This window comes from Diadema antillarum, unplaced genomic scaffold (assembly GCF_040938485.1).
Source record: "Diadema antillarum isolate AM-2024a unplaced genomic scaffold, OU_Dant_1.0 seq00002126_RagTag, whole genome shotgun sequence".
Taxonomy (NCBI): Eukaryota; Metazoa; Echinodermata; class Echinoidea; order Diadematoida; family Diadematidae; genus Diadema; species Diadema antillarum.
Genome location: NW_027272766.1, coordinates 19,619 through 42,388, shown reverse-complemented (window position 1 = coordinate 42,388; position 22,770 = coordinate 19,619). Strand labels below are relative to the sequence as shown.

Genomic DNA, 22,770 nt, shown 5'->3' with positions numbered 1-22,770 from the left:
AATGACATGTGGATATGATAGTCCTGAGAGGATTAATAAACCACTGGCTGAGTATTGGTCAATCCTGGGCACATATTTAACCTGTTGAGGACGAGTCCGAGTATACGCGGGCAAGTGTCTATGGAGAATGTGTGTTGTAGCAAAATCAGCCCGTCCTCACCAAAATAAGAAGAATTTCTTCTAATAGATGCTGTACATTGCAAGCTAGGTCCATTCATTTGGCTACAAAGGCATTTACAGCTACCATTTAGATTTAGATACGGCAGGCACTTACAGGTTCATACATGTACTTTTAAGTGACACACATACACTTGTCACAAGTATCTTATATTCTTTTTGTCTCGTCCCAATTTGGTGTACCAGGTACTCCATGCTTTCCAATGCATGCATGGGTAATTAGGAGCACAAGGTGTATATTCCTGCTTTAGGCAAGGATTACATGATTTTTGCATTACCTACATACAAGCATAATTGCCACAACTTTCCTAATCATTTGTCCAGTTGTGCTAAACTTTGTAGCAATCTCTTGACAACAATTCACTCATCTTTTTCAGGACTCTTCCTTGGTAATGAATATTGTCAATCATTATGTGCAAAGAAGAAAACACTTAACGACCATGATACAGTACGCTCTTTTGCAAAAAAAAAGGAAGGGAACCACAGCTCGAACTTTGACCTAGACTAGTTATGAACTTGAAAACCTAATCTTGAAAGATAGCCTAAATTACACTCATGACAAAGTTGGAAGAAACAAAAGGTGGGCATAACACTTGTAAAATCCAGCCTGGAAATATATACGCTGTACACACGTACCCATAAAATGCATCTTCTGTGGAAGTCAAGAATGGTGCCAGTGTGTGAAATGAATTCACTCCAAGTAATATTTTGCCATAGGTTGAGAGAATAGCTGCATGGTCCAATATTAGAAGTAAGTCCACAGCTATTTCTTCTTGAAGGTTTTTTTGTCAGGCACAAAATGAACATACATGTACAATTTACAAACATTTTTCCATGAACATGCTGAGAACACATGAAATGTTGGTTTTTTTGCTATGGGGGCTGATTGCCGACACTATATCATACCATGGCTGGGTTGTCAGTGCAAGGCCTTATTGTCACTTGTCAGCAGAATGCCATAAAATGTGCATCAGCCACAGAAAGTCCATTGTAGCTGTCAGAGGGCAACACTCTGGACATCAGCTTATAGAAGACAAAACCTGTCTTTCACCTTGACGATGTCACACAGGGACTGGTGGTGCTAGCAGTGTAGACCTCTCAGGAACAATAACCAGGCAAATATTCTCTAGTTCACAAGCCAACACAAAATCAATGGTAGTCAGCATTGTCTGACTGTCGCGTCACTTCCAAATTCCTGTGATGATATGGTATTTGTGTTCTCCTCTGCTGCCAGACACAGTCCCATAGACTCAACAGTATCTATGCTGACAAATGGTCTGTGATTGCAGTCCCTCTCTACACAAAACACAATGTTCACGTTCAATACTTTGCTTTGAGCCTCTTGTTCTCCTCCCGTAGGGTCTCAATCTCTGCCAGCAGTCCCTCGTTCACCGAGTACCGCTCCAGGAGTGCTTGGATTTCAGTCTGGTGGGAATGGGGTGAAGAGAGATCTCAGTAAGCAGGAAGCATCCACTCTCATGTCTTAAGCTGTACTTATACGGTAACAAGACATTTGCTCCTGTGGCAATTGCTCCTGTCTCATTTTCTCCAAAAACTTCGGGTTAGGGTCAGGGTTGTGATAGGGTTTCAGGTTTAGTTAGATGTGAGGATTAGGGTTAGGGTTATGGTTATGTTTGTGGGTAGAATTAATGTTTGGCTTAGTGTGCAGATATTTCATGGGAGCAATTGTCGCAGGAACAAATGTCATGGAACCTATACTGACAACTCGGGATGAAGTTTTCACCAAGTTAAGCAGATATCATACAAGCACAAATAATGGTCACCGTCAATTCTGTTTACTTCTGAAATAGCATAAATTGTGAGAACATGCACAATTACACATTTATTAATGCACCTTCCAGCCCTAATTATGACATGCTGAGTCTGTTATATGCTAAAAGAAGTTATATAAAATGCATTTCATAAGATATACATACAATCTTGTTATTCACATCATGCATTACCTGGAAGATGCGAGGACAGTTAACGACTATCAACTGTGTCTTTGCCATGGCAACGTAAGGGTTAATACAAACAAGCCTTAAAAAAAGTCCAAATTTCATTGACGAGGGAAAACTACAAACCTGTTGGATTTGAAATTGTCGAAGCATCTCTAGCTGGAGGTTGGTGACATCTCTGTGGATTGCCATCCTGTCAAGGAAAACAGGGGTATACTGTGAGACACTTTGTGAAGTTAACATGAATTGGGAACAAATAAATAATTTTCATTTCAAACAGCACATAACCATCAGTAATATATTATGGCAATATTGAGATTTTCTGCCGACTTAAAATTTTTTGTTTTTGTTTGTTCTCTTGAATAGTGCTAAGTAGTAAACAAAACATGCATTCATGATTTATGGCTCTAAAAAAAATAAATCAAAACAGTATTTGTTTGTTTGTGTGTTTGTCTGTTTTTTTAAACAGGGGATTTCCATTACAATGAGGTCCTCGGGATTGGCAGTTTTCTTTCATTATACTGAAATTTCATTACTGCCAAACACTCAAATTTTGGGAATTTCTAATTCATTGTAATGAGAGTTTAGTTATAACTGTGTTTGTTATAACAAGACAGCACTGTATTGCTTATCCTACAGGGTGAAAAAAACAAACAAACAAACAGCTGATAAAAGTCAGGAGGGCGTTTATCAATGCTACCTGAGATATACCACAAACTTAAGCATCACATGTGAAATAAAATTGTTGTAGTTGCAAAGGGTTTTCATGACAGTGCACACATATCTTATGAAGGAGACATCATCTTTCCTTCTCTTTCTTTCTACTTATCCATTTCTGAAGACAGAAATCTTGATCTCCTTCTTTGAAGTTTCTGTTGCCCTGACATGTTTCTGTTACTGATCCTATAAGAAATTCAATAAATACACAAAGCATCCAGAACCACTTATTGAAATTATGGATTTTGAGGTAACAGGAATGGCACTATGAGGGGCACAGCCTCAAAGAAAATAGTGCAATTTCTGTCACCAACACTTTGTCTCCAACAGGAGCTGTGTTTGGAATATATTTGGTCACATGATTAGATGTAGACCAATCAGCAAACAGGATTCAACCAGTGTTTAACTGACCACCCCCTAACAATTTAAGCCTTTAGTATATCTTAAATACTGCCCTATTCATCAGTATGATCTCTGTTGCCAGTCAGTACCTGAACTCTTCTAATGATTCTTCAATCAGGTCCTTGATGAAATCTACTTGGAATGTCTGGAATGGCGTGTTCTGTAATGAGCTCCCCGCTGCAGCAGCCCCTCGCGGCCCCTCTCCTTCCGCTTTCTCCTTCTCCTCCTCCTCCACGTCCTCCTCCAATGGGATCCTTGGGTTCAGCTGGTCGATGAATTTGGTGGGCTGGGTGGTGGGAAGACTCTTTGGAATCAACCTGGAGGGTGCCTCCTCGGGAGACAACACTACAGAGGTAAATGATCAAAGGCAGAAATCAATTACACAACTGGCCGAGAGAAAAGGAAATGCACATGCCCCAACGAAAATGGAATGCATTCATCATAAACATTGCTAACGGCAGTTCATCCAAAAAAAAAACTGGACTAGTTATTGCCACACGCTATGTGCATGGGACAACATGGAGTAAAGGCACTGTAGGGCCAAAACCATTAAAAATGTACAATTCAGGTTTTGAAATTTTGAAAAAATAAAGTTTTCTCAAAAACATTCCGACAACGAAAAATTGCTAGAGGATACACTGAATTTCAACTTAAACAAAAATGAGCAACAAATGTTGCAAACTTTTTATGTTCTGAAATTTGAAGCTGAACATGAAAATTTCACCACTGTAACTTACGTTACTGCGCTTATTTTTCTTTAACCATATTCATTCTGTTTAGGGATGGACAATCCAACTATCCTTCTATTGGTGGATAGTTTCGAAGATATGACCATTCTTATTTCAATGTGCCTGCTATATTTTTCATTCATTTGATGAGTTACTGTAACCGTGAATTAAGATATTGATAGATATGATGGAGGTTGTTAACTATGTAAAGTTAGATTGTTTCCTATATTTTTTTTATTCGTACACATAGAACTTGCAGAAAACTGCCAAATGATTTTAGATGGATTTGTCCTACACATATTCTCAAACAATGTCAGTAACCATATGACAAATGAAAATGTGACTGTTTAAACCTTGGTAACGTTTGTTACACATATGAGTCACGTATGTTACATAAATATATTAAACACTAAAAAAGAAGATAGATTTTAAGAGTTCTAATAAATATCAAGAGTGCCAGCGTTGCAAGACCTTCAGTACTTCTGGAAGCAGATTTATTTAATTGCCGTCTGATGTTATCGTCCTTATAGTATAATGTACCATACATTTGGCCTAATATTAAAAATTGGAATAAGATACAGTATTTAAATTTCAAGAGTTTATTTTGTCTGAATATTATGAGTTTCACTGCAAAATTACCTGTTGAAGTGCCCTGTTTAAAACCAAAGGAATACATTTATATAAGAGTCACTAAAGACATTGTCAAGAATCCCTAAAATGTATCAGTGTGTACTTTAAACAATTGTAACGTATGTTTCAAATGTTTCCAGATTGAAATATTTATCACTCGAAAGTGGAGATGCATTGGAAAGTGCATTAAAAAGGAATGATGCATCGCTAAACAACATTGCACAGTGTGAGTGCACAAGCTGGTCAGCACTTAACTGTTTAGCATATCAAAGTTTACATCAATAAGGTATATCAGGCATAAGAGTGAACAATGTGAAATAAATCACAGCGAGCCCATGAAGTTTAAAATGCAAACACCAGCACTGCTTTATGATTAATAATGCATGATTATCACGAGTTTCATTAATGAACAAACCATGCATTAGTGTTGCTTAAAACGTACAGATTTCTTGGCACATTACTCAATAATGTGCCATGGTAAGCTTTAAGCAACGATAATGCATGGATTTGGTAATAGTCACAAAAATACAGAATTATGAACAATTTAAGAGTGGTCACGTAAATAGACAGCTTTCTCACGGTTTTAGATTGAGAGTATAACTGACCTATGACACACTAAAGACAACAATGATAAACACAAAAAGGCGCACCTTTCATAAGTTGGATACCCCCTTGTTTTGTTCTTTTTTTTGGGGGGGGGGGGAGAGGCAATGGAAAAGGCATAGAAATGTCAGAAGAACAAATTGCAATTCTTCTATTTCCATTACATAGAATAAAAGTTCGGTGACATATAAAATGTCTTCAATGTATATTACATCATTCTAAAAGACAACTGTAAACTCACAATCTGGTATTTTTCTGCAAAAGGCAACTTTCAATAAAAGGTATAGTGGGTAAGCCAGTGTTTAGGAGAAAATAATGCAAAAGTGGCGAGTTGTATTAGAGTGAAATTATATAAAATTTGGTATAAGAGCGTTAGTATGACGCTTTCTTCTATTTTCTTGGTTAAACATCATATTTTCATTAATATCTCGGAAGAGTTTAGATTGGGTAGAAATTTTTATGAATGATTTTCGGTGCATAAACAAGGAAATTTACATACATTTCATCCTTTCAATTTGATATCTACAAGCCAACACTTTTAACCAGTACCTTTCATTGTAAAGCATACATAAGTATACATCATTAGCAATTTTTCAAATTTGTGAATCAATTTCGTTGTCAATCCTTGTCAATCAAGTCGACATTATCACCTTCCCTTTGGTGAGATCGGTTTAAGTCTTCTTTTATTTTCTTGCCGAAGGCTCCGTGCTTTTTAACTCTTTCATTTTTTTATCTGCGCTCTTGTTTTTCCCAACTCTTAAGATTTTCCACAGGAACGTAATACTTTTTTATACGTTGTTTCTCGGATTTACTCTCTAAAAAAAAAAATCAAGTGAAAGTATTCACTCTTAACGGGGTGAATAAAAAAAGAGTGAATTTAGAGTGAAAATGTTCATTTTCACTCTTTTTAGAGTGACCTCAGGGACCACTCCTAAATCTTCGAGTGATCCCTGAGCTCACCCCAAAATGAGTGAAAATGAACTTTTTTTCACTCAAAATTCATTCCAATTTTACTCTAAATTCACTCTTTTTTGTATTCACTCCATGAAGAGTGAATATTTTCACTCATTTTTTTAAAGAGAGTATAAAGGAAGGCTTCTTCTCCAATCTTTTCCTTTTTCCTTCTTCAGTAATCGGCCTGAATCTTGGATCTTGATTTTCCCATTTTGACCTCTTGGAACCCAAGGAGTAATGATAAGATTCCCTTCACAGAGAAATAAGAAAATCCATACTGCAAATCAGTAATAAGATATTCTTACATAATTACGTAACCTACGTTACCTCTAATTTCACGGAATGAAGTGTCACATAATGAATTTGGTAGACTACAATCACTATAACTTTGAAGTAAATGATATGATAATTAAAATGAAAACCATTATTTTCATCATTCATATATCATTAACATACATATTAGATTGATTTTGATAGAGTGATTGAAACCTACGTTACCAGGGTATTCTGGGCCTCATTGACAACGATTATCGCCAAAAAGAATGGTTAGTTCAAGCCTAAAAGTTAAATATGTTTTTCATCTGTTTATTTATGGATATTAGTCTTTTTTAGGATAAAGCTTTGGTGAAAAGTACGACAGTGTACATGCAGATGTAAAATTGAAACCTACGTTACCTTAAGTGAAACCTACGTTACAACATTGACCCTATGTTTAGGTACCTTAATGTTGTATAAATATCTGAGTGAGATGTAAACTTGCTATTCTCCTCGACAAAACAAACACCAAAGTACTTGCTTATAGTAGAATTGTACCAATATTTGAATGTAATTACGCTAAACATGACTTTGAAAATATATATACCGTTCGCTCAGATACTGAGAAAGATCTCGTGCAGTTCATTCCCTGTTAGTCGTCAACGTGATGCGCCATTTTGTCGCAAGGACTGTTTCTAAGCAACTATGGAGTAAGATGGTTCTAGATAGCACTTGTTATCGATGAATGGTTGCAATGTTAGTGAATCTAATTAAGATTATTTTTTCGGGGGTAACGTATGTTTCAGTAACGTAAGTTAAATCTGGCCTTCGATGTGACTTTTTCAAGCGATTAGTAATGGCTCATAATTGAAAACTCAGTGGAGAGATTGGGGTACCGTATGCCTATGTTTGGTATCTTCCTTGTAACATTTTCATTTTTAATTTTCCATAGCGGTGGTAACGTATGTTTCATTTCTTAACCATACGGTCTGAAACGTGTTAGTGCTTGAAGCTTTTTCTCTGCAGCAGATAACCAGGTGGCACAACTATTGTTTATAGCATTGGACGAGATATTTTCTAAGTTTTTAGGACAGATAATTCACAATTTCAACCCCAGGGAATGTTTTAAAGGAAAACTTGAAATCATGGTAACGTATGTTTCACAGGCCTTTGCGACAATTTTGACTTGTAAAATAATTCAACTAAATAGTTTTCAATTATATTTCTTTTTATTCTAACGTGTAGGCAAATGGCTTAATTTGCCTTAGAACAAGTTTTAATGAAAAAAGATCATGCTTTCATTTGCATAATAGTAACATATCGGCAAAACTATTAATTTGCGACATACTGTTTTTGGCGGGTTTACCATCTTTATGAATGCATAACTTCCGAAAGAATCATAACTGGATGTTCAAATTCTCGGCAGTTCTAGTTAACAATGTACTTACGGTAACTATTACCCGAAACTTATGACAATCGGTCGTTGCTTTATTTTTTCTTTGGTAAAACTATTGCGACAAGTATTTCACTAAATTGTACATATTTAGTGGTTTTGAACCTGTAAACACTTAAATTACTGTTTCAATATGATTTCAACGACAACATCTGTGTTTCAGCAAACTCCTCCCCATGAGATGAAATGTTCAAACACAAGAAACTTTGTGACATCTCACAATAGTGAAAGAGTGCTATGCACAAGTAATGAAGGAAAAGAAAGTAAAAGTTTTTCAGTGTCTAAAACTGTATTGCATTATGATTATCATAGCACACCAATCAAGGTTGCAATACGATGGGGGGTTTAATGAATTCACACATGTCAACATGGTCCGTGGTGCTGCATTTACACCATGTTCCTGGCGGCCACAGCAGCCCCGTTTGCCCGAAATGTGGTGCGCCGTGGGTAGATGAGACATTCTCCTGTTCCCCTCCCCCCTTCACATTCTAATCTTGTTCATTCCAGTCCTCGCCCCGGTGAACATATACCCGGTAGCTATCAGACACTGTTCTCATGGTGTCCAGTCAGGCTAGACTATCAATATTTTCCATCGCGTCCCGCTATGGACCGCCTCCAAATTTTGTTACAGGCTAATTCTTAATACTTGCCATCATGTTTTGTTGCATTCAGCATGTTTTATCACAGCATTCAATATTCATCATTAGCACCCTGTCTGCCGTTGCAAATGTATGGACAGTTTAAAAATCTGACACAGCATCCACGAAAATCACAGCCTGTCACATTTGCTTATCCTGTCACACTGCGTTGTTTCACGTCCATCCCATTTTGTCTACAGTGGCCTGGAATGTGACTGCCGTGAACATGGTGTAAACACAGCATAAAATGAAGCTAAAGATTGATGGTTGTCACTGTCACAGAAAAAGTTCATCTATCTTAATGGGCTATCACAAACTTATCTTAAGCTGAGGTGGTTCAGTTCAGTTTATTTGCAATTTAGCTTTGCTGATCTGACATCAATTATTTCTCATGACCCTTAGCCAGTGGTTGCATCAAGCCCTGGCTAAACTTGCAGCGGAGATCATATTCATAAATGAAAGTTGGCTTCGCCAGAGAATAGATTGGCAGTGTACAAACAGCACACCTGGTCTGTGACTAGTCGGTGTTGTGGTGGGTGTGGCCTCGTCTCTGCCCTGTCCAAAAGGGGCTAGGTCCAGCAGGTTTGGAATGTGTCTGGTATCTGCTACACTGGACGGGAAGGAGGTCCGTCTGGGGGACACTACTGGGTCTCCTGGAATGATGCTGCTTTGTATAGGCTGTGTAAACAATAAAATTGAAATAATACCCTAATACCTGACAATCACATGGGAAACATTAAAAAATGAAACAGCAGGAAATTACCATTTCATGCTACCACTGTACTATAAAAGATAACTGATACACTGAGAGACCATGTTAAGATATCATTTAATAACACAATGTATTAGCACTGATACAGTGATGTTACAGGAATGATACAGGAATGTACGCGTGCATTTTAATTTTGCATATTTCGAGAGTGGCAACATTCGCAAAATTAAAATGCATGCAAAAGTTCCTGCCTACACAATGTGCATTGGACGCCAGTGGCATTTCGCGAAAATGTCATGCCGCGAGAAAGGTCGTCGGCTCCAATTCGCAGAATTTTCATGCCGCGAATATATCGTGTTTTACAGTAAGTACAGGCATTCACTGTGATTCCTGGGGCCCGTTTCATAAAACTTGTTATCAGTGACAACTGCCACATTTCTATGACAAATTTGCCCTCAGCCAATCAGATACAAGGATTTCAGTAGCTTGTCACATCTATGACAACTTGTCACTGATGACAAGTTTTATGAAACGGGCCCCTGGTGCTTTTTAACCATGTGTTAACCATAACACAAGCCTTACAGAAAATTTCATTGATGACACTCATGAAATATGAAAACTACTCAGAAACCTTCTCCCTTTTATAAAATTTCTATTACTGGCATACTGTGTAGAATACTGAGTATTCAGTATGGCACACTGAGTCCCTTGAATAAATTGCATGTCTTCCATCTGTTTGTCATTCTGAACATATCTAAAACATCTAGTTCCCATTGACGTACATGTTAAATACAGAAAGCAGCTACCAGTCTTTCATAGTTTCCTCCATACAAATTATTCTGCACATCCTTGCTAAAATTTAGCAGGCATATTTTGGTTGAATAAAATGAAAGATCTCGCAATAGAGAAGGAGAAGTGTTCTGGAAAGAGCACATCATGGTTGCAGTAATCATATTGTATGAATGATATTTGTACCTTGTATTTACAAACTATGACATCTTTAAAACAACAAGTAAATATTATGCAGTTAATCACAGCTACGCTATAACAAGTTATCTATACTGTGCCTTTAAGGGGACATATCACTGACCGATTTGAAACGAACACTGTTGATTGTCGTCCCATTGTCTGCGCCATCTACATGATTAGGTAGGGCCCGCCTGATTGGTCCAAAGGGGCTGGCTTCCAGGGCTACAGAGCCAATGGGATTTCTCCTTGTAGAACTGTCAATGTTTGGGTTGTCCACATCTGACGACAGAGGGGAGAAGATACCGGCTCCTGGGTTGTAAACATAAAGAGAATGTTAAAGAAAGAGAAGAGATCACAGAAAAACAAAGCAACTGACCAAACACATTGACATAGAGTAAAGCAAGACAAAAACAGGATGTCGGTTAGTCAGCATGAAGGATGTTTCACTGTGATAAAAACCATGACCATGGGGAAATAACATGTGCATTTGATGAAAGCACCCTGCCAAAATGTGACATAAATTGCACAATGTTTTGCACAATCACAGGATCCCAGAAAATGATCCGTAAGAAATATATTTATAAACGAACTATTGGGTTGGAATTGTTCAATTCACAAAGGAAGTTCATATTTAGGCCATGAATAATGCAAATTTTTCAACTGCGTAAAAAAAAATGAGCATGACATATGGCATACACTATTAAACAGACATCCAATAATGAATGTGGACTGGCGCAAGCATGTGTAGGGTATGCCTATTTCATGCTTGTTTGAGTCCATGGACTACATTTAAACAATGAATTTGATTTAAACCACCTTTGTAACTTCAGTCCCATCAGTACTATGCAGAGGATAAACTTTTGGAAAAATGACTATGATTACTGCTAAAAGCAATGCATTTCGATCGAGTCCATCTACTAACACAGAATCTGACATGTTTCTACCCATGAAAACATCCTGAGGTGGCAGGGGAATGAATTTATTTTGATCCAAATTTATTTCCTTCAGCTGCAATGTAAAGCTGTGCTTGCTCCGAGAAAAATAAAAGATATTATGTTGTGCGTACCCGGCAGGCTACTATGTTTCTGTTGGGTCTCTGCCTTGCCCACCGTCTCAGGTCGGTCATCTGTGATAGAGGCGGGGCCATTCCTCAACGGCGCCCTCAAGTTAGTGGAGTCACCTCCTGTGGGTACACAGATACAAAAAAAAACAAACCCATCAATTTTTAATATGGTGTCCTAATTGTACAGCCTCCCAGCAACCCCCCCCCCCCAACTGTGATGAAAATTGGCACACTCATTGCCTGCGACGTAATCTTCAAATTGTAGAGTTGACATCTAAAAATATATATATAATTCATGCTAGTTTATATGTATACTGTATATGTGTGAAATCAGACTTTCTGCTACAAATCACTAAATAAAGCTCCGAAAAGGCATAAGTTTGGTGTACATAATGCATATTTTCTTTCTTGTGTTCATAGCAAATGTTAGTGACAAAAATTGCGCCGTCAAAAATATCAAACAGAATGCTGAGAGGGGCCCCATGCACCCCCCCACCCCCCCCCCACCCCCCACTCCCCCCAGGCTTGTTCAGGGTTAAGGCTCGTTCTTCCTCTTATATTGGCAATACCAGTATACCAAGTTAGCTTGCACATAGTGTAGTATTACACTTTCCCCCGAAAACATCTGTTTTGGCTGAGGCTTACCATCCCTGATTGGTGAAATAACATCCATGTTGTCGATTTGGTTTAGGCGGGGTAACGCGTCGCCCTGACTCTTTTCATTCAAACTCTCTTTGGAAGCCTTCATGTTATCTGGAACCATGGAGCCGAGCTCGCCCGGTTCCGCACTCGATGCTGACGACTTCTTCTGCGAACTGACTGTCCTCGAACTTTTGCTTGCTGGCCCATTGGTCTGTAGGTTTGAAAACCCATTGTCATATTAAAGAACAGGATTCAGGGGTGAATGTAAATCATGGGAGTGTCACAACATGACAAACATGGTAATATGTAGAAATGTTGAAATAACAAATTCATCATTAATATCATCATTACCATCATCATTGTTGTCATTGTCGGTATCACTTTTCTTCTTCATCTTCTTTCTCTTATCATTATTACTTCTATACTGATTATCATTACTGGTAATGGTAGTATCATCACCATCAGCATCACCATCATTGTTGTTACTATCACAAGTATCAAACTCCAAGATCATAAAACATCATTGTTATTGATGCTTGAAGCAATATTACTGAGAAGTCTACATTGTAAATAACATGCACTGGAGGACAGATAATAATCTCGCTTAACAGACTCATTAGGATGTGATTGCTGCAGTGCGTAAAGACACTACTGACAGCATTTTTGGTCTGGTCTCCAAACCACGCGGGGAAAAGAATAGAACTGAATTTGCTTCCCAGAACATACCTTGACATATGACGGACCGTTATTTTGTCACAAATTCATTGAACTCATTATAAAGTGTCTGTCCTAAAGTGGCACCTTTGAGCAAGGAGTTATAGGATTAACAAACCCAAAATATTACATACACCTAACTTAATGAAGATATACATATACATACATATCATGTGCATATTTAACACTACAAACTACTGTATACGCCATATATCTAGCAAGTCTAATTTTTCATGAATCTAAATATTCCCGCGTGTGCGAACAGATTCAGATTCAGATTCAGATTCAGATTCAGATCGTTTATTGTCATGCACTACGGCATAAAAATCTTTGCAACAGTCTCCATAAAAATTTCACATGTAAAGGAAAATAAATATGTATACATAACTGAAGGACAAGGAACATAACACTAAACAAAGTACAGCAAGTGCACGTACATGTATTATAATAATCAAAATATTGCACTTGGTCCCTGCACATGTACATGACTTATCTTATTACACGCAAAAAAAGCATGCATGGCTCGTGACCCGGCTACCCATCCAACACTCAAAAACAATACATTGTACACGCAAACCCACACTCATCCACCCACACACACACACACACACACACACACACAGACACACCCGCACCTCCCCACGCCTCATACACGCCCACATCACAAATGTACAGCTGAACCAAAGGGCTACTGTAGTAGCTCCGCGGCTCTACATACCCCTACACAATAATCCACACCCCCAGCGTCAGTGTGCGGCTGCGCACCCAAAACACTGACACATATCCACCCACTGCAAAAGCATACCACATACACATACCCAAGCAGACGACATAGACACACACTTACACACCCTATCAAGTTCCTGTTTCCATGTACCAAAACATGTGCGCACATGTCTGCATCAATTGGAAGAAAATGCACAGTACACGTGCATGTGCAGGGATGTTATTCAAACAATAAATGTCTATACATTGATAAATGAAATAAAGAAAGGACACATACAGTTTACATAACATGTACAGTATGTTAAAATCATAACTATTGCCAGAATTGGAATATAAAGTACATTATAAACATACAAATCAGTACTCTGACAGATTATTGAACCCCTATATTCCGATATGTAAATATCATCCACTGAAAAACCAAATACATCGTACATGTATGTGTGTGTTTTGTTTTGTGCCCGTGTGTGTATGTGTATGTGTGTGCATGTGTGTGTGTGTGTATGTTAGTGTGTGTATAAAACATGCACGGGGTGGAAATACATATAACACATATACTTTCCTATATACTGATATACAATCAAATATCCTGAGAAATCCAGTCCTGTCATGTTACAACACCCATACCAAACTTATACATCACCAAAAAATGCCAAATTATCACACCCCTGTATCCAACAGTACAATTTAAGAGTCAGACATTGTTTACATGACAGACATTATCCACCTTCCTCTGCTAAATTTGCTATTATAAAGCATCATTGCACTTGGTAAAAATAACCGTCTCAACCTATCAGTCTGCCGCCTAGGTAATCTTATCCGACCAGACCTACTGAAAACCAACTCCCCATGTACATGTAAGGGGTGGTATGAGTCCTTCACAATGGGTGTATGTGCTCACACGTGTGTGTCATGTGTACAGGTGTAAGTAAAAATACTATCACTGTACAATGGTACCAAAAAAAAAAAAAAGAAGAGATAATAATATCATCATCCTGCTGCTTTATATAAACATCAGTTTGTCTCCAAATAATTACCGTATATTGCCAGACTAAATCCACACATGGGTACATTACCGGTAACCCTTCAACTGTACAATAAATAGGTCTGGTCGGATAAGGCTATCTAGGCTGCAGATTGATAGGTTGAGACGGTCAAGTGCATCCGATTCATGAAATTCGTGAAAATAAAAACCTCATGAAATATTTGGCGTATACAGAATGTGTTTTTCAAACTTGCTAGCATCTCCATGTAACATTCACACCTTTGACGACCCAGACTGGTGCTGGAACCTGATGCATTGCACGGATGATTTGTGGGCGCTCAGTGTGTTCATCGGCGATGAGCCCATGCGCAGGTCAAAGATGTAGATTTTGCCCCTCGTTGAACCCGTCGCCAGGGTCGCCCCGTTGTGCATGAAGGCCAGAGAGGTCAGCGGAGACTCCACCGTCATAAACCTGATTGTCCTGAAACACACAAGTATTCTCTGCTTTCATATGTAGATGCTTATACAGGTCACAGTGTAAAAACATGTGTGCAATGGCTAAAAGTTGCCTGGCTGGAATATTTTGCAGCTAGAGGAGGTGAGTGCATCAGTGACTGCATTATTACAAATTGCCAAGGCCTTTGCGCACCATGATGTAGTCCAACTATGCTCCATATAAATACACAAAAAACAAAAATAACAACCATATCTCTCACATAATTCAACATGATGTTGTCATAGTTCTTATTATTTACATCGCTAACTTTAGCACAGCATATTCAATGACCACTTAAAATGCATGTCTAGTTCACTGGCATTGGGCTCAATAGAGCTACCTCAAAAACAAAAACAAAACATGAACAAGGAAATCAAACGAACAAAGAGACAAAAAAAACCTTACTTTCTGCCATTGACGTCATAGCACACCACTTTCTTGTCGAGCCCAGCGCTGGCGAGAAGTAAGTTGTTCACCGGTGAGAAACACAATGACATAGCGGGTGCACTGTGCGCATCGCTGAAAGAAGACACCATCTTGTTGGTGTTGGTGTCCCACAGTGAGAGACTGCCGTCATCTGAGGCGGCGGCGAGAAGAGACTTCTTGAAGTGCGAGTATCCAATGTCCCTGATGGTCTGATAGGAGGACGAATAAAACACATAAATTTCATTTCATCACTGCATACAACAAAGGGAATATAGCAAATCTTCATATCTTCATATGCAATCATTAAAAAAAAGGTGTAAAAGTGATGGTAAAATACAAGACATCATTTTATACATTTCTTCTAGCACTGTTTTACCACCAAAAGAAATATCATACACTCACGACTGACTCAAAGGCACATCAGCCAATGTATGCCTGTTTATGATTTGAAAACATTTACTGTTCAAATGAGACTAAGAAGTGAAGGCCTCTACCAGTATTCATGCTGCGGAATTCTTCACTTGGTGAGATCTACACATGTATGCAGTTTCACGACCCCATTATCAGTTACGATATGAAATGACATTACAAGCTGATATAGGCGATGCCTTCATTCCTTGGCTCATCCTGATCAATGGGTGATAGATATCTTTTATCTTAGCAAATAGCTGTTTAAGTGTTACCTGGCCCGAGGGAGTGACCATTGGTGGGCCTGGCTGACCAGATACCACATTGTGCACCAGAATCTCCCCACTAGCTGAGCCTGATGAGAGATACGTGTCATTCCAGTTGAAGACCACACATGTGACATTGTCTCGATGCTCCTTGTATTCAGCAGAAAATGGGAGGAAAGTTAGTAAAAATCAGTTGTAAGGAACAACTTTACTCTGGTGGTATTCATCCAGGAGCACATCACAAACTTTGTTTGTATCAATGTAATCTCCATATTATAGATCATACTAGTTAGTATATCACTCAGCTTTAATACAGTTGTATGTTTCGCACCTTGTTAACACAATACTCTATGCCCACTTCTTAACATTTATCTTTTACCTGTCATAACTTCTTCCATGCATAGATGTGCACTAACAAACACACACCTCACATTCTTTCTGGTACTTTATATGAATTAATGTTCTTGGGATTCATTGTTTATGCACCACACCAGCTGCTGTTCATGCAAGAAACACTACTTCCACCAATGCTACATGTGCATGCGTTCACTCAAATCTTTAATTTGCTTGACAATGACATGCTTTTGATTGCATACTTCTTTTTGCAAGCCAGGCAAGTTCTTCAGTATTATCAGTATCAGTAAATGATATTGTGCAAACTAAAATGCACAGCTACATATTTGCACTGACTTTCTCACTGATATTCTATATAAAGTAAATCTAACTTCATGCCAAGTTGTGTGCACCTGTAGTAATTTGCAATGAATGTGTATGTACCCTTTATCCCCCTAAAAGAGGATAAGCTTTTAATCACATAACTTTATTCTATGTCTGATTTTGATGGAACTTCTACCAATCTTATTGTCTTATTTCAATCTATCATTCAAAGTCACCTGTATATGCAGTGGCATCGCACTTTACAGAACATCTGAATGAGCTCAAGCAGTTTTCTATCAGAATTCATCACACGAGTTACTAAATAGAATATTGACATGTCTCTGTTTCAACTTCTGTGTTTCTTTAACCCATTGAAGACAAGCTAATTTTGCTATAACATGCATTTCCCATAGACAGCTGCCCGAGTATACTCGGGACTCGTCCTCAATGGGTTAATGCAGCAGCCAGCACTGCTCAGCATCCATATAATATTCCTCTATATTTCAAAGAATTTCACATTTCCACCCAGTGTGCATGAGAGAAATCTACACATTAATCAGTACCTTGTATGTTTTCCGTAACTTTTTGCTCTTCAGGTCCCAAATGCTGACTAGCTGGTTCTTGCCTCCACATGCCAGGTAGCGAGTAGTTGAGTTTAGGGCAAGGCATGTCTGTTTCTCCTGAAATGAAATATTTTCAATGCAGTTCACAAAATGCACTAGAGATGTATGCATGAATTTGAGTGTTGGATATATGTTTACTTGTAAAATAAACATAAAGCATTACAATATAGAGTCACAGTTTAAACTCTTTCATCTAGAAGCATGACAAAAGTTTCTTCAATTAACGTGACTACTGACCAGTTAGTCTAGATACCTAATCACCTAATATTAAAAACAAATCTTGTCCAAGGCAAACTTACCCCTTCAGCAAGCTCGATTACATTGGTGGTCACATTCTTTGTGTACGTCAGAACCACTTTGTCACCCACAGACGAGGCACTGGCAAGCAACTGATGTGAATTTCAACAAGTTTAAGGAACACACAGTTCGATGTACACTTCACATCCCACAGACCATGCCATGACAACATTGATATTGTAATTTGTATAATATGAGTATTTTTTCCTCTTTATGTCTGTTCTTTTATGAGATGATTATGGTATAGAACTGAAAAAAAAAAATTTGATTCAACAAATTTGCTTCAAAGCAACACTTTAGCAGAGGCAAGGTCATCTCCATACACAAGTCTCATGCAATGTGTTGTAGATATTAACATAAAGACTAGCCAGTGCATAAATATGTACTTGTGTAGTGGCAGAGAGAGAAAAAAAAAGTTATACAGACATGCCTGTAATAATAGCTGTACCTCTAAATCTGTATTAAGAAGTCATCCTCAATAATACATCTTGATTTGTTGACAAAATGTGTATTTTTACCTTTGTTAGAATGTTCTTGACCTACAGTGGCCCTTACTAAATACAATGCATCTCCTTTTAAAGTGTACCTTATTTTTACTATCAGCATACATGTACTATGACGGAAATTGACTGGTGGTAGAAGCATGGAGCTACACTTTAGGGTAGCTCCATGGTATAAGTATGGGTTTGAACTGTAATGCTGTGAAATATCAGACAAAAAAAAAAACACATTTAATTCTTTTTGAATAATTATTTTATGTTACCAAGCTCAAAAACAAAGATTAACATTCTAGAATTCATACTTTCACATGAATCATGGACTACATCATAAATTGATGACTGTTAGAAAAAAAAGAGTAAATGAAATATGAAAGATGAGTGGATGCAGTACTTATGCTGTTAAACTTCTTAAAACAAGTCAACAAACAAATGATGAGTGGACGGACATTGTACATTTTTTATAAAGGATATTGTTTTGGCTCCAACACAGACTTGAAACAGGCCCAGTATGGGGAGAGAACTGCTGCAGAGGTGCTGTGCTGGACAAATCCCAGATTTTTATGTCATCACCACCAGAGCAAAACTTGACCAGGCTTTCATCCATCATTCATCTTTGTCCATCGGCAGCAACAGCATCTAATTTGTTAAACATCAATAGGGAAGTTTAAGCTGCAAAGGTCAATAAAGCATATAATTGTACCTTGTTGTATCAGAACATTTTGAAAGGCAGAAAGAAATTGAAAAGCAATTCCACATTTCTTAGTACTACTCTACTAGTGTGGTAAGATTGTCTTGATGTCATTCCAAGCTCCAACATAGAAGTAGAACATAATGGAAAAGGTCAATCAGCTCATCCTGGTACTTTGGTTTTAAGTTTACACCCCTATCTAAATGGTACAGGGTAAAATGCAAATGGGCCAAGTGTAATTTGATGGGACAAATATCAAGCAGTGCAAAATTGTTCTTTTTGATTCCTGTAAGATGTAGTTGGACTTTGTATGCAAATCACAGAACCAGTTCACAGACTTTCTTCAGTGCAACAACAACAAAAACCACACACAGAAAAAAAAACAGGAAAAGAAAATATAAAAGTCAAGCGGTATAATTGTGGAGACACAATGACCTAGACCTATCAGAGCTCAGACATCTAATTTCAAACATGCTGTAGCGGTTTCCAATATTTCTGTATTTTTTACCGTCTGGCTGCCGTCAATTATGCTGTCTGACAGCAGCATTCTGTCAACATCCACGCGAACTTTCTTTGTGCGCCGGCACACGACAGGTGCGCACTACATTCTTCGCCTTTGTTACCGAGCCGAGGTACGCGTATTTCACATTCGAACAGTAGTCGGATTTTCATAAACACACCCCTTGTTTTGCTGTCACGGAAACAACCTACCAATTAGTGGCGAGCTGCACATCTTCATCAGCCAATTACCACTCTCAAAGCTCCTGTCCGTGACACGTTTTCTCCGACCACGCTGTTTCATTTTTCACGCTTCCTCACTTCACGATTAGCTTTCATCCCGAGAGCACGTTCTAATCGTTGAAGTCACTCACGTCCGCATACTGTACTTCCCACGTCTTCTCGCGCTGACGATACCTCGCGCCGTGGACGGTCATTTCATACGGATTATACTCCATCATACGGAATATCACACTTCCTCGGATTTTACACTTCGCGGCATTCGCTGCTTTTCACATCGCGGCTCGCCCTTTCTTCAGGCTGCACTCCAACCTGGGGATCTTTACATCGCTACATTCAACGCGATCGGCGCCTCGTAAACATCGCTGCATTCAACGCGATTCGCGTCCCGTCACATCGCTGCTTCGGTCCTGCTAGCGAGCTGTCTGTGGTGTGCAGACTCTGCCACAACCAGGGACCGCGCAGTTCTTCTATCCAGCGCTCCAGCGGTGGATCGACTCTACCCTCGCTTGTGCTAGCCACGGCACTCGGAGGATACTCCACGCTGCCGCAGGATCTTTTGTACATATTTCTATGGGACACTGTCGTCTTCGGACACCCTAAGTGCATTCGGAGTTAGTCCATATTATTTCGGGAAGTGCAATACCCATTACAAGGACACTGTTCACCTTTACGGGTGCCCTGGTGCATTACACTACTGTCATACGGTCGTCTACCACTCCTGCTGGTGGTGCCTTCAGCTTCAAGTCCCGTTAGCCACTCGGTGAGTAATTGTTAGGTATTACATCATAGGCCCGTACCATAATACCTACAATGCATGATTTACACATTACAGTATTCAGTTTCATGTAACATGGGCAATAGCATTCTCTTGAAAACTTGAAAGAAAAAAAAAAGTTTCCAAATTCTCTAAGGGATATGAATCTTGTAGTGTAGCCTTGTGAATATTATTATTGATCTATGTGACATCTAGACCCTATCCATCATCCATCAATAAAACCTATTGGATGTCATGTCATCATGCATGTGCGTATGTGCATGCTGCTGCTGACAGATGCTGCATGCCATAGTTAACCCAAATTTGAGTAGGCCCTGGCTAAACCCCAGTTTATAAATACTGAACCTCACACAATTTTACAGTAGATTCTTAACTTTTACCAAAATTTACACTTATTCAAAATTAAACCTAACGTTACAGTTGCTGTGATCGCAGTCTTCAATATTGAATTTAAATCATTTGTTAACTTTGCCACCCCCCTTGCCCTAGCCTAGGCCCTGCCCCTAAAGCCTAGCAGTAGCAATTTGCCTAGCCTAGACTAGCTTTGCCTTTGAGTTGAGTCTTGTTATAAATAGGAAAAAACACTGTCAGTGTTATTGAAAAAAATAATTGTTTCAAATAACTCCTGTCGCTGAAGACCCTGAAAATGTATTTCCAGGTGCGAAACAGAAATCACATGATTCCAGTATTAATCATAAAAGGCTAACATTCATATTCCGGGCAATACCTACCAAAAATTACACCGTGTGGGACTATGAAGCTACGCGAAGTCGAAGCAGAACTGTAGTCTATGAGTAGATCACTACTGTACACTGTACTAGCTATAGTAGTAACACTACGTCTGTCACGTACGATCTCGATTGACCAACATTGCAATCATACACCAAATGGACTTATTACTCTTGTGGTTAAAATGTACTACCACTCGGCTTAGATACTTACAAATTGAACAGCTGGTTCAATAGCCTCCCATCAGTTAGAATCTAGATTCTGTTCATCAACAAAACAATATTCAAAGCTATTCCACTGTTGTCGACACACCATTCGCAGCATTTATTCGCCACTCAATTCTCATCGAAAACTTGCGCCAATGGTTCATATTGTGTTGTAAATGCGAAAATGTAAAAGGAAAAGCGCTATTTCCGTTTTAGTAGGTTTACGACGCTCAAAATTGTCCGTCTGCAACCATTGCACACATCTCAATGGTCATCTCAAAACATACCGGAGCACTCACTTGCGTACATTACCAGAGTAAAAATTGAATCAAAAATGCGAGTTTTATCTACTTGATATTTTTGTGTAATGATATTTCATAAAGATTATGTCTTTTCATCCAACAATGATTTTTTTTTTCATGTTTCAAACTCATCATGGTTGCGGGGGAGGGGGTCAACTTAAAACGTTCTTGCATGCTGGGGTTTAATAAGAGAGGGGATATGTTTTGATGATTACATGATTCTGATGTTACACCACAGATCATTTTTCTATTAAAAAAAAAAATCCATCCAGACGTCAGTCACTATGTATGGTAGGCCCCTACAAAACATCGAGATATTATATTCTAAAAGCACTCAAATACAAAAACATGAGCGCTCGCATAAAGAGCTTTTAGACAAAATGAATACCTTTGATAGATGCTGGAAAATTAGAAAAAGAGTGCTGTTAGATAGTTTAATCATGAATCAAAATAATGTAATCATTGTAAATAACATAAGTAAAAAAAAAGTAAAAAAATAATGTAAATAATGTGATAATACAGGGAAAAAAATCCTGAAATTAATAGGAGCATGCCATGCTTTCCTTCAGTGCCTGCTATTGGTATCCACAAGAATTGCTTTTAAATATATACAAGGCAGGGGCGGATCCAGGGAGGACCGCAACCGGCGCACGCCCCCTTTATCTTTTGTTGAAACAAAAGAAAATAAAGAAAAAAAAAAAAGGGGGAGGGGTGCGTGCGCCCCCCTTTAATTTTGTAAACACGCCCCCTCTTTACGGAATTCCTGGATCCGCCCCTGCAAGGAAACGTCAATTTAGACCTACAATTTCAGTTGTCACGGACAGTGGCGTATCTAGGGAAAACGGAGCCCGGGGTAAACGCGAAAATTGCTCCCCTATCAATTTCTGAAAAAGTGTTCAACCCCAACCCCATCCCTGTGGGACTAAAAAAAAAGTCCACATGGATATGCTTTTGCAAGCACGGGGTCTTTTGAAGGTGATTTAAATGTACTAAATTGTGATAAATTTTGGCGAGTGAGCGAGCCGAAAATTTTTGTACTTCAGCTTACAAAACATGGAATTCTTGTCATTTTTTGGTTATTAAATCTTACCATTCTAATCAAGATATAGTGACGGCCTTATAGATAACAATTTATACCAACAAACTGAGGACTTGAAAAAAATACTTAATTAGTACGAGCGAGTGAGCCGAAATTTGCATATTTCTGTGTATAGGAAACATTGCACTTATTTCATTCTTCGTTGTATAATGCTGGCACACTGTTGGCTTGCCCTGGTGGCTTGCCCTGTACAAAATAACAGATCATGCGACAATAAAATCCAAAAGCTTG

General features: G+C 38.6%; 1 protein-coding gene across 1 annotated transcript; it reads right to left on the bottom strand.

Moving 5' to 3' along the window:
* Positions 1-1,095: 1,095 nt before the first annotated feature.
* On the bottom strand, positions 1,096-21,170 carry LOC139714003 (protein NEDD1-like). Its single transcript, XM_071625728.1, has 14 exons — positions 21,146-21,170; positions 18,471-18,635; positions 17,502-17,596; positions 17,143-17,259; positions 15,932-16,072; positions 15,228-15,457; positions 14,606-14,807; positions 11,905-12,112; positions 11,263-11,379; positions 10,318-10,505; positions 9,022-9,193; positions 3,344-3,599; positions 2,262-2,328; positions 1,096-1,602 (listed from the first exon to the last, which is right to left on the bottom strand). Exons 2-14 carry the CDS (start codon positions 18,604-18,606, stop codon positions 1,498-1,500), a joined length of 2,034 nt encoding a protein of 677 aa, XP_071481829.1. The 5' UTR covers positions 18,607-18,635; positions 21,146-21,170; the 3' UTR covers positions 1,096-1,497.
* Between the last annotated feature and the right edge of the window lie 1,600 nt (positions 21,171-22,770).